Source organism: Petromyzon marinus, chromosome 52, assembly GCF_048934315.1.
Source record: "Petromyzon marinus isolate PM22_M1 ecotype Great Lakes invasive population chromosome 52, UKy_Petmar_22M1.pri1.0, whole genome shotgun sequence".
Lineage (NCBI taxonomy): Eukaryota > Metazoa > Chordata > Hyperoartia > Petromyzontiformes > Petromyzontidae > Petromyzon > Petromyzon marinus.
This window is the reverse complement of record NC_133718.1, coordinates 11,077,511-11,090,649: the sequence shown is the minus strand read 5'-3', so window position 1 is coordinate 11,090,649 and position 13,139 is coordinate 11,077,511. Positions and strand designations below refer to the sequence as shown.

Genomic DNA, 13,139 nt, shown 5'->3' with positions numbered 1-13,139 from the left:
GAGTGGGGAGGTGAAGTGGTGACGTGTTGATGACGCCCATCGCCGGCTTTGCCATTCACAGCAGCGGGCGACGCTTCCCTTGCGTAAGATGGCCGCCGGCGGCGAGTCGCAGGTTTGCGGTGGCGGCGTTCAGGGCGCACATGGGGCGCGCGCTCCCTTCACTCGGAGGCAGCGAGAGAGGCGGCCTTCGATAAGCTCCGATAAACAACACCCAGCTAAAGCAGCGTGTCTCCTTGCTGCTGCTGTGTTCGTTACGTAAGGGAACCGGCCGGCTTGGCTTCACCACCACCACCGCCAACAACAACAACCACCACCACCTTCAGTCGCGCGCTTCTCCTGCGAGGTTTCAAAGCTCCTGGGGGGCCTCTTTGCGGGCTCGCTCGCTCGCTCGCGCCATCGTCCATGGCCGTGTCGCGGGGAGACGTCTACCAGAAGGGGCAGGTGATGGACAAGTCGCGCCCGCTCCTCCTCCTCTCCCATACCCCCTCCTCTTTGTGCTCCACGCGTCCACTGCTGGACGAGGGCCTCTGCACACCCCATGGGGTTTATTAACTTGACCATACTTCACCTCGCCTGCTCAGTGCGGGTTGGTGAGAGTGGGGGGTAGCGTTAGTAGAGTCGTGGCTGTCGGATGCACTTCTTCTGTATGCTGTGCACCGCGAAGCAGAATGAACACGTTGTTATTGACGTTATGCTATTGACGTTATGTTGTTGACGTTATGTTATTGACGTTATGTTGTGTTATTGACGTTATGTTGTTGTGTTATTGACGTTATGTTGTTGACGTTATGTTATTGACGTTATGTTATTGACGTTATGTTATTGACGTTATGTTGTTGACGTTATGTTATTGACGTTATGTTGTGTTATTGACGTTATGTTGTTGACGTTATGTAGTTGTGTTATTGACGTTATGTTGTTGACGTTATGTTCGCACGGCACGCGTGTACAGCGCTGTCTGCGCGTGCACGGTTGGGCTTACGTGCATTGTACAGTGACACTACAGTGCGGTGTGAATGAAGTCAACAGTGCACTACTTTGTGGCGAATCAACAGCGGTGGTCATATGCGAGTCGCCGCTCGCCGCCCTCGAAATGAGGAATTTCTACCACTGGCTCGGTATATAATTTCCTCTTGCTATCAGTTTCGACGGTGTACTTGCATTCAATTAACCTGCAAATTGCGTGTGTGTCAGCACTGTACGGAACTCGAGCCTTCACTCGCCCGCATTCACAGACCCGCTCTGGTACCAGCGTGGTGAAGTATGGTCAAAACAAGCGCCGCAATGCGCCGCGCCCTGGTACTGCAGTGGACGGACGTCACTTCTCTCGCACAGCGCTCCGGGTGTCGGGGAACGCCGTGGGTCTCGCCGCGTGCTGAGCGTGCCACGTGCCGAGCGTGCCGCGTGCCGAGCGTGCCGCGTGCTGAGCGTGCCGTGCGCCGCACGCCGCACGTGGCACGCTCAGCACGTGCCGCGTGCTGAGCGTGGCACGTGCTGAGCGTGTGGCACGTGCTGAGCGTGGAGCGTGCCGCGTGCTGAGCGTGCCGCGTGCTGAGCGTGCCGCGTGCTGAGCGTGCCGCGTGCTGAGCGTGCCGCGTGCTGAGCGTGCCGCGTGCTGAGCGTGCCGCGTGTGGTCGATGTCGACTCAAAAAGGTCGTGGTGGTGATGGTGGTGGTGGTTGTGTGCCCTGTGTAGAGTGACGATTCTGACATTTGGGACGACGCAGCGCTCATCAAGGCGTATGACAAAGCCGTCACGTCCTTCAAGGTGAGTGTCTCCGACTCTGGCTGAGCTCAACCGGTCCTGGGCCTCCCCTAGGTTGACTCAGCCACAAATGAGGACCAAGCGCGGTGTGTAAACATCGCCACTGTGGAGACAAAGGCGGCCGGGCGTGGTGCTGGCCACCCACCCCCTCGTGTGCTATGCCGGCCTTCATAGGTGCTCGCTAACAGCACTTGCCCCAACAGTCTGTTAAGGCAATAAAGGGGGGGTCTTTGTCTTTGTATCACTTGTCTGTGTGTACTTGTGCACTTCGTATCTCTGTGTGCGTGTACATGGTTATATTTACACCTTGAGACACAACACACCTGTTGCAAGGGATACCTGGGAAAGCCCGACAATATAACACACTTCGTGTGTCACGTGCACCACCAGTGGTTACAAAACTTATTTCTTCACGGCTACATTTTTGTTCTCCTTCCCCCACACCTCCGATTAGCATCATTGGCTACGTACGATGCGAAAGAAATTCAACATGCGCACACCTTCGAGTACTGTGTTATCATTCGATGGTAAGCGCCTTGCTCAAGTTCATTTGACTGTTTTTGTCTAAACGAACTTCCTCACCAGGCGGCGGAGAACGTGCACAGTGATGCATGCGCAGGTTGGAAATATGTCAGCCACAAATATGAATGGGGAAAATGGGCACACAGTGGTTTGACAGCATTGTTGCTAACTCAATAAGGCTGCATTATGCCTAGACTAGTTATAATAAATGGCACTCGACACTGTGCCATAGCAAAGTGACGTAGGATTTCTAAGAGCGTGCTTTTTTGAGTCGATGAGCCATTTTAAATGTCATGTGAATGCGTACATTCATATGAGCGGGAATTGCTTCTAAATCCTCAAAATTATCCCAGAAAGTCACTCAAATTTGGTCGCTTGGTAAACCCCCAAAAATGCCTCTAAATCGAGCAACAAAATTGCTGAGTTGGCAACACTCTACGAGCCGTTCAAAAGTAGTACGTGTATGTACAGAAGCAGATCGAGACACCCGGTCTTACACGTCTTAGAGCAGGGGTGGGTTACCTACGGCCCGTGACTACGTCAGTGTATATGGCCGTGGCCACACGAAACCCAACCAACCTCAACTAACCGACCGTGTTCTTTCAGACAGCGCTCAAAAATGGCACCGCCACTTGCGAGAGCCCCCAAGACCTACGGGGAGACAAAGTCCGTGAACAAGCGGGCGAAGACACGGAGACGGCACAAGAGGAGCAGCGTGTTGCCCTCCGACAAGGTAAATATCCTGAAGTAGAAGATTAGTGGTGCTCTGGATGTGGCTGTCACGTTTATTTGCAAATGTGATTTATAGCTTTGACCATTACCTGCGTGATGTTAATAGTTGTCCGATTTGTCGTGTCTGCTGTCCAACCTATATTGGTCTTTCACCAATATTCTTCACAGGCCAACGCTTCTGGTGTTTGGCATTGTAGTGTTGCAGTAATCTCAGGGAGAAGGTCCATGAGGTTTGCTTCTCCTGACAAGCAACTTATTTCATGAGACCTCCTTTGCCAGTATTAAATTATGATAATAGGGTTTTCCCCTTTCTGTTTTATTGCCAGAAAGGGGAAAGCCATATTATCATAATCAACTTCTTCTTTTGCGTAGTGTTGTATATGTGGGTGTGTGAAAATTGATGAAAAATTATTAAAATTAAATGAAAGTCGAAATTTGCAAAATTAATCCGAAATTATGCTAATTCGTGTAATTATGCGTGTAACTATGCTAATTAGAGAGGTAATCGTATTAATTTATACGAGTGGGTGTGGTTGTGTTAATGATAGCCTTTTTGATAATCAGGCCCCGCCTCGTTGACGAGGTGGGGTTATCAATCAGGATAACGCAATCATTCGGCCTCGTCTAACTTCGTATTATTGATCAGCATAATACAATGATTCTCGCTTTAACACTCCCCGAGTGTTCATATTTTAGGTCCTATGTTCATATCGTTCGCTTTAGTTTAATGAGTGTGGATTGGTGTGTTTATAGTTTAGGTTCCCGAGTTCATATCTCATCGCAGGATACAGGTTTTATGCAAAAATTTCAGGAAAGAATCACACGACCACTTCTGTATTAATCAATTTATTTTCTAATTAAACCTTAACTATAATATGTATGTGAACTCTCAATCTCGGAACTTCAACACGGTATCCACACGGTATCAAGACAGTATCATCAACGACTGTACGATTTCACTTTGATAACACATGGACCCCGCATAAAGCGATTGCTGTTAGTGAGAGAGAGAGTCAGGACATGCAAATGCTATGCTACACAAAAGCTTATACATTATAATATGAACGATCATTATGCTTGAAATGGTCAGCACATGATCACAGGCGATTGATTAACATGCAACGGTATTCATATAAAAAGACAATAAAACAGTTATTATTTCCAAAGGCATAAATGTAACAATAGATCCACCGGACAGACTATAAGATTACCGAAATGGCTTAGTGTGAGGGTATGCGGCGGAACGTGTTATCTCACGGGAGATTAATTAATTAATTCGTGAATAAGATTGTATGATCAGAAAATCGGTTTAGCACGATTCCTCCCCGGGAGCGTAGCTCCGTGGCGAAGGTGCCAAGGGTTAATTCGTATTGATGGATCGGTTGGTAACTTATGCGATTAGAAGTACAGTCCAAAACAAAATATTAAAGAGGGAAATTATGAATATACTTATAAATGACGGACTGTTATCACACGATCGATGCTTCCACAGCCAGATGGTTCACGGACTTGAGTGTTCGCTTCTGGTTAAGGACCTGTGTATGTTTGAGTGATATGAATTGTTTTGAATAGTCAGTGTTTGGAATTAATTATTTTTTTGTTGCCATACGCTGAAGTTGGCATCGCTTGTAGGAGAAGTAGCCTCGCTCCCTTTAGAGCGGTGAGGTGTGTGGGAGTGCATCATACGTATCGCCGCCCTCCTCCACGCAGCAGCCAGCCTCTGTCCACGGGGGAGAGTTGCTTGATCGCTCTCAGTTCTGCTCAGTGGACACCTCTCTCCACTGCTGGATGAGCTGCGCGATCACGCTTGTGCTGGTTCGCTGACAGCAGTTTCTCTCCGCTGTTGGATGAGCTGCATCGGCACGCTCCCTCTCTCTGGGTGGAGAACTCGAACGTGCTCGTTGCTGGTTTGCTGAAAGCAGGTTTTTCTCCACTGCTGGATGACTCAAGTCGCACGTGCTCTTACTCTGGTTTGCAGAAGCTCTTGCTTGGTGCGTCGGTCGCTCTGCAGCTGGACTCAATGTAGAATAATCTTTCAGCAATACTCTGTCTTTCAGCTCTTGGAAATCACACTAGGGGACGCCTCACTACCCTGCGAGTCTTGCCAACGTCAGTGGGTAGCGACGGGGCCACTTTGGCTTCTGCTCGCCGCCCCCTGCTCTGCAGCTCGCCGGCTGGCGACCTGTTGCTCTCGTTCCCGATTGGACTGCTCCTGAGCTGACCCACTGGTCGAACTCTCTCCCGTGTCAAACCGCCCCGAGTTCCGACCCCCCTGGTCGAACTCCCCGAGTTCCGACCTCCGAGTCAAACTGTCTCCCGAGAGTCGACCCACTGGTCGAACTCTGGTGAGCCGACCCCCTCCGGTCGAACTGTTCCGAGTTGCTCCTCCGAGTCGAACTGTCTCCCGAGAGTCGACCCCCCGGTCGAACTCTGGTGAGCCGACCCCCCCCCCGGTCGAACTCTGGTGAGCCGACCCACTCCTGTCGAACTCTTCCGAGTTGCTCCTCCGAGTCGAACTGTCTCCCGAGAGTCGACCCCCCGGTCGAACCCTGGTGAGCCGACCCCCCGCCCCGGTCGAACTGAGGTTTCAATGCTCAGGATCCTCTTTTTATGCCCAAAAATCTCTTCACTTGGATCCTGCCCACAAGGCGGGGTTTCTTTCGATTTTTGCTGTGTCATGATTTGTCCGTATGTATCTGTGTCCGTGTGTGTCCGTACGTGTGTCAGTGTGTGTCCTTGTGCATCACCCACGGTATATTCCGTTGTCATACTCCTACCATAAAACCCACAAGTAAAACAATCAAATGTTATAAATTGTCTCGAAGGCGCCTCTCTGTCTGGGTGCACAACCTGGAGGGAGGGGCGATATTCCCTCCGACTTTCACCGACGCACAAAGAAATGGTTAAACAGTTTTAAGTTAACATTTCATTTCATCAGAGTTCCACAGTTATGATTCTGTATCAATCCAAGGTCTGAGTCAGCTTCTCGTTGTGGTGTTTGACTCGTGTTTCCCCAAGCGTATACACACTCCTACCCCGCGCTTCAGGGATACAAAGACGGCCGGGATTTCCCTTTCTCTCCGACCCTGGGTTTAACATCGCCCTTTGCTTACGTTGCAGTTTTGCTGTGCGCTTGCATTTCTTTTCCTCTCTACTCTTTAACCCTGCTTATTATTTGCGTATGGGTAGAGGCTAGAGCATTTATGTTGACTTAGGAAAACCTGATTGTTATACGTTTCGGGTCAAGTCGTATAGAAATTATAAAAATATGGAAATACATTTCATATTAAATTAATAGACGGGTGATGGTTACATTGACGTAGCTTGTGGCAGGGTTCAATTGAAGTGGGTGTGAAGATCAATAACTTTAGCCTACCCTGTCGTTAAATTCCGACTTTAAGTTACTTTGATAGTAATGTAGAACCAATTAGCTTTTTTGACTTAACTAGACCTAGGCTAACGCAACCTCCCAGTGACCCTGGCTTTGTGTTTACGTCAGCCCCTTGCAATCCGCTGCGCTCTGCTCTCTATCTGCTCCCTTTGACCCTGGGAGGGCTCTGAACGTCAAAATCGTGTTAGTGGGTCAAGGTAAATATGACCTCCACATGCCATGCTGAGGCCTGGTTTGGTGTTTTTATTCATTATTAAAATTAAAAGAAACAATAGAAATATGTATCTATATGTATTGAAAAATTACTTGTTAATATTAAGATGGAAAGGGGGGCATATACAACAGTAGAAATCCCCCATGATATCGTGAGAGAGTTGCTTCTGCCGAAATCCACTCTCAGTCTGTTTAGGCTCCACCGTGTGAGCCATTTGGAGCTGTAGCCAGATGCGAGCTCAGTGTTAATGTGCCATTTTATTGAGAGACTGCTACTGTGTGGTGTTATCTCGGTGTGGTCTGGGACTGTTTTGTTGTTTTTTGCTGCCTTGCCCAAGCTTGATAAATCGGACTCCCGTAATTAATAAATTCTTTTTTTATATTTAGTGACTTGCTAACCATTTTCTTTATTTTTCACTCCTATCATTTCATTTGTATTTTTTGCTGTTGTACCTTGCTGACCTCCCCATTCTGGACCATCTGTGAAAATGAGCTTCATAGCTCATCGAATTCCTCCAGTCTAAATAAAGATTCTCATGTATGTATGTTGAACTGCTTTCGCACCATATTCTTGGTTCTTTCGGTAAAGTCACGTAGAAGGGAAATAATAAAAATAAAACACTAAAATTCTCACGACGTTTCGCACCGTACATAGCCAACCGCGCTAGTCAGAGGTGCGGGGGAAGTACAAGAAACTGAACACAAAAAGCACTTCTAAAGAAATTAGTTTTCAGTCTAGATGTAAAAGTGCGTAGCTCCAGTGGCTTCCTAATATCGGAAAGGAAGAGCGTTCCAGATGGCCGCAGAAGCGCATCTGAAAGTGCACAGTGAAAAATCGAGCCAAAAGTTTGATGGTTAGCCAAACGGTCCCTTTGAGTGTTCCCCGCTGCAACGACACTGAGAACAAGGAACACAAATCGTACGTAAGCATACACAGTCCTGCGGATGGCAATTTTCCTCAGCTAAATGCCGATGTCGAGGTCTTCCAGCCACGGGAGCTCTTCAGGAGAGAGTTAATGTAGTTTTGCTTTTCTTCCGTTGGTGGAGCGCAGACTACAGCGGTTTACTTTGTGGAGACTTGAGGCAGCCAGGCGTGGTGCTGGCCGCATCGCCGCCTTGTTGCGCCTTGCCGTCCTTCGTAGGTGTGCCAACAGCGCTTGCTCCAGTGGCACGCGTCGGCTAGACGGGGTCAATCGTTGCCCGTCTCTGTGCCAACCTCTCGCGTGCCATTGGAGGCCGGGCGACCTGTGCCAGGCTGCCTGGTCCGAGGATGGCGTGGTCTACGACGCCACAATCAAGTCGGTGGAAGCCAGCGCCGGCACGTGCGTCGTGGTCTTCACGGGCTACGGCAACGAGGATGAGCTGAAGCTCTCCGATCTTCTGCCGCCAGCGGCGGAGTCTGCCGCCAGCGCCGGCGGGGAGAGCGACGCTGCCGCGAGCTGCGACGCCGACCCGGCGTCCCGGGCTGGCAAGGTGAGCCGGGGCGGCGGGTCTGTGATGGATTCGGATGAATCGATTCGTTGAGAGTTGAGCTGCCTTTCCTGCTCAAAACATGCAATGGGGCAAATGTTCATTTGCTCTGAGCCAGTGGTGCAAAAACCCGACCCCCCCCCCCCTCTCCCCCAAGGCTTAAAATTGTAACTTTTCAAGACCAGTCCTGGGACCACATTGACCATCTTGCACAAACCAAAATGGCGATGTATGGTCAAACAACTCCCCCCCATGACCCAATACGGCATGGTGAGACCTTCATCTGTCAAAAGGGTTTCATAAAGGGCTGTAAATTATAGCATAAATCATTCATTGCGGTGGAAAGGAAGTTTTTGATACATTTGTGAAGAAAAGCAGCCTAACCCCTAAACGTTGGCAGCTACGTGGCTCTCGCCAGGACGTGGACCCAGCCCGATGTTTTATTCAGCCGTGTTACCGAGGGTGGAGGTGAGGAGGTGCCCTTCTGTTGGAGCGTAACAATACGAGTAGGTTGATTGGCAAGACGAAGATTTTTTTCCGCGTGGGGAATTAAAGCTGTGGAGCGTCGTTGAACCAAATGCGTTGCATTTGAAGAGAAGTAAAAACATAAAGAAAACCCGTTTCTTGAAGGCAATTTTGATCGATTTTTAAGTCAGATGACAAACTCGTCTGCCACATGGTTTAGAATTCTAGAAGATCTTTGTCTTTTATGTGTGCCAATGGAAGTACAGTGGTGGTGCGGTTGAGTGCACTACGCCCCGAACCCGGCGAATTGAGTTCGACCAATAACAGTGGCTAATATTTAATCTTTTCCTGTGCCTCCCCTAGGTTGTCTCAGCCTTAAATAGTCACCTGGTGCTGTGTAAATATCCACATTTGAGGAAACAAGGGCAGCCAAGCATTGTGCTGGCCAACCATCTCCATCGCGTGCTGTACCGGCATTAATAGATGCTCTCAAACAGCATTTGCCCCAACAGTCTGTTAAAGGCTATGCGGGGGATCTCTGTCATTGTGGAAGTACATGCTGTGCCAACAATGCAGTGCGTCGTTTCAAGGCCCATATGTAATGTTATGTAAATACAGATATTACCTCTTTAGAACGAACCACTAGCGAACCTGGAATGAAAACTTAAACTGGACCTTGAGGAAACACGTGACAGCGTCAATGTGTCGCTGTGTATATCTAATGGTTTATTTGAACAGGCATCCTAAACAAATACTAAATTAAAACATGACGTACAGGCAGGTACATGTGTACATTATTCATAGAATACAAAAGAAAAACCCATCAATGATTGGATGTTTGGCAGCGAGCATGATCGTTATATATGTAGGGTGGCTAAGGTAACCCGGACGCTGTGTGGAAGTATGCGAATCGACACGAGAATTAACGCCACTGCAGCTATGCTCGTAATAAACGGGCTGTCGTTATGAGCACGGTCCGTTATACGAGGTCAAGCCGTAGTCATTTAAGGAATGCAGAATCGCGCGAAAGCGTCTCTCCGATGTGCGTTCCCGTGTGTGCGCCGACGCCGCAGGAGAGTGCCCCCTCCGCCGACGACTACGAGATGCCATGCAGACCCAAGGGTGGGCATGGAGAATGGAAGAAGGGTCACAAGCAGAAGCAGAGCGTCCCACCGTGGGCCTACCCGTCGCCACCCTTGTCCCATCCTCCCCCCTTCCCTGGCTTTCCACCTTACGTGAGCACATTCGCCTGGTGGGACACTTGAGCGTTGCCGTGTGTGTCATACGAATGAGCGACTGTTGTTAGGCGAGGAATTAAAAGCGATTGTTACATGCCGACTAGAGCGGTTAATCGATCGGCAGGTCGCACATCTTGGGGGAAAGCGTGTGAAAGAGTAGGCCAAATACCCCCTAAAGCAGCTCTCAGTGTTACCACATGATACATTACTCACAATACCCCCACAGTGTTACCACGTGATACATTACTCACAATACCACCACAGTGTTACCACGTGACTAGACTCAAGGTAACGAAAACAAATCGGATTAATTTATTTTCACGTAACTTTATTTTGAGTTGTATTCCCCATACAGTATATTTTTTACAGTGTTACAGGCAAATGTACAATTATTGTTATTTTTATGCCTAACAATGCTTCCCTTTTTTGTTTAACCATAACACATTTTATAACACTTACAGGTATGTGCATTTAAATACAGTAAATTATCTCGTCCCGACTTAAGAACCATTCTACTTATGAAGGGTCTTCAGGAACAGAACCCATTAGTAAGTCAGCCACTTGTGTGTGTGTCCATGTGTGTGTCCATGTGTGTGTGAGCGATAGTGTAGCTGTTAGCGCGCTGCGCTATGATCCTGGCGACCCGGGTTCAATTCCCGCTCGCGGCCAACAGTGACGATTATCTGAACCGGTCCCGGGCCTCCCCTAGGTCGACTCAGCCTCAAATGAGTACCTGGTGCGGTGTAAACATCGCCACTGGGGAGGCAAAGGCAGTCGGGCGTGGTGCTGGCTACCCACCCACTCGTGTACCGTTCCGGCCTTATTAGGTGCTCGCTAACAGCACTTGCCCCTACAGTCTTTGTGTGAGGAGCGGTCGTGTAGGTTATACGTCCTTGCTAACAGCCCTTGTCCAAACAGTCTGTGAAGGCTATGCGGGGGTTCTTTGTCTTTTGCCTTTGTGTGTGATGTTTTAATTCGGGCTTTTTAACTTTTAAAATGAAAGAGTTGAATGAAAGAGGTTTCTGAGCCATAAAAATTAAAGTTTATTCGTCTTGGCAATGGCATTAGTGGCGGCGGTGTTGGCGTCGTGGTGATGGCGTTGTTGGTGTTGGCGTTCGCGGCGTTGGGAGTGTCCGTGACATTGGTGGAGGTGCTGACGTTGACGGCTGCGGCGCGAATCAGCTTCTCGTTCTCGTGACGCAGCCGTTGATTCTCCTTCTCTACGAGCCGGCTCTCCTCATGCAGCATCTGTGGATGCAGCACCATCGCCCTCTCCTGAAGCAGCATCTCTCGACGCAACGCCTCATTGTCCTTACGCGTCGCCGCCTCCCTCACCCTCAGGGTGGCGTTGTCGTCTTCCACCGTGCTTGTTCTTTGACGCAGCTTCACGTTGTCCTCGCACAGCATGGCGCTGTAACGCTCTGCGTCGGATAGGTTACAGCTCCAACGACGCCACAGGAATATCTGGATCACAGCCATCATCACTATCGCAATGCCCATCAGCCGTGACACAACGCATGGCAGCGGGTCTATGTAGGGCTTTGTGCACAATGGAGTCGGGGTCGGGTAGTTGGCACTGTCTCCTTTATAATCGACCAATCCGGTAATGTGAATCAAGGTCAATATGACGACCGCCTTGACTCCATGCAGGAGCAACATCTTGCCACAGAAGCCAAGTTCGAGTGTGAGCATCGCGTGTGAGCGTCACGTGTATTTATCCTGTGACGAATGTGACGTCATCGCCGGATGTGACGCGGTTAGAATCCGACACCGGCCGGGCACGTCAGCTGACCCCCCCAACCCCCCAAAAACATGGGGTCTGTGATGTCAGACCGAGGTGCGCCTTATTTATTTATTTTAACTCGCGTGGTTTTTCGTGCAGCGCCCCTAGCGGTAGCGGAGAGGATAACGGTGGGGGGTGGGGGGACGGTAGGGGGGTCGGGAGCGCTGCCGCGGTGTACGCGTTGCTGTTAATTACGTAAGGGATCGACAGCCTTGGCTTCTTCACCACCATCAACCGAGAGTGGTCTCTGGGAGTCGAGTTTCTTCTGGTAGAGGGCACAGCTCCAGATTAGTTCGAGTGTAAAATAAAAGTTGCCTACAACGAGCTGGCTAAGTGCGTGAGGGAGGATGCACGGACTGGAGAAAAATGGGAATATGCATAACTTGTGCGGGTTTCACGACGCATTGATATTTACGCGACCCAAAACAAAACCTTTATTTTTATTTAAAGCTTTCGTGACTGCAGTGATTCAAATTCTTGGTTCTTTTGGTAAAGTCACGTTGAAGGGAAACAATAAAACAATAAAATATATATAAAACAATAAAATTATCACGACGTTTCGACTGCAACACAAGTAGTCATCATCAGGTGTGAAAACCAACGGCAAAAAACATTTTTTTCAAATGTTTCTTGCCGTTTGTGTTGCAGTCAACGTCGTGAGAATTTTATTTTACCTATATTTTATTATTGTTTCCCTTCAACGTGACTTTACCGAAAGAGCTAAGAATATGAATTACTGCAGTCACCAAAGCTTTAAATCAAAATTATTTTAATTAACAATTAATTTCTCCTACACAACCAAGCCAGCATCAGGACTCAAGGTAACGAAAACAAAACGAATTTATTTTTATGTTACTTTATTTTAAGTTGTATTTACCATACAGTACATTTTTTAGAGTGTTCATGCAAATATACAATAATTCTTATTTATAAGCTTAACAGTGCTTCCCATAACACATTTTATGACACCGACGGATATGTGCATTTAAATACAGTACATTATTGCTTCCCGACTGACAAACCATGCGGCTTACGAAGGGTCATCAGGAACAGAATCCATTAGTAAGTCAGGCACGTGCGTGTGTGTGCGTCCATGTGTGTGTGAGGAGTGGTCGTGTACGTCATACGTCCTTGCTAACAGCCATTATCCAAACAGTCTGTTAAGGCTATACGGGGGTCCTTTGTCTTTTGCCTCTATGTGGGTGATGTTTTTATTCGGGCTCTTAAACGTGTCAAATTGAAGCGTTTCCGAAAGAAGTTTCTGAGACATCGAAATTTAAGCTTCTTGGTCTTGTTGGTGACGTTGGCGGTGGGGGTGTCAGTGGCGGCGATGGAGGCGGTAGCGTCATCAGCGTCGGTGTTCGAGGCGGTGGGAGCGTCTGAGGCATTGGTGGACGATGTGGTGTTGGCCGTGGCAGCAAAGGAGGTATCCTCGTTAGTCGTGATAGCGGCGGTGGTGGCGTCATTGGCGTCGGCGTTCGCGGCGGTGGGAGCGTCCGCGGCATTGGCGGTGACGTTGGCCGTGGCGGCGTGGGCGGCTGCGGCACGAATCAGCTTCTCG

General features: G+C 49.0%; 1 protein-coding gene across 1 annotated transcript; it reads left to right on the top strand.

The window, feature by feature from the left end:
• The first annotated feature begins 6,766 nt into the window (after positions 1 to 6,766).
• Positions 6,767 to 12,853, top strand: LOC142931294 (uncharacterized). Its single transcript, XM_076075034.1, has 3 exons — positions 6,767 to 6,774; positions 7,675 to 8,095; positions 9,631 to 12,853. The coding sequence occupies exons 1-3, from the start codon at positions 6,767 to 6,769 to the stop codon at positions 9,820 to 9,822; spliced, it is 621 nt and encodes a 206-aa protein (XP_075931149.1). The 3' UTR covers positions 9,823 to 12,853.
• Positions 12,854 to 13,139: the final 286 nt, after the last annotated feature.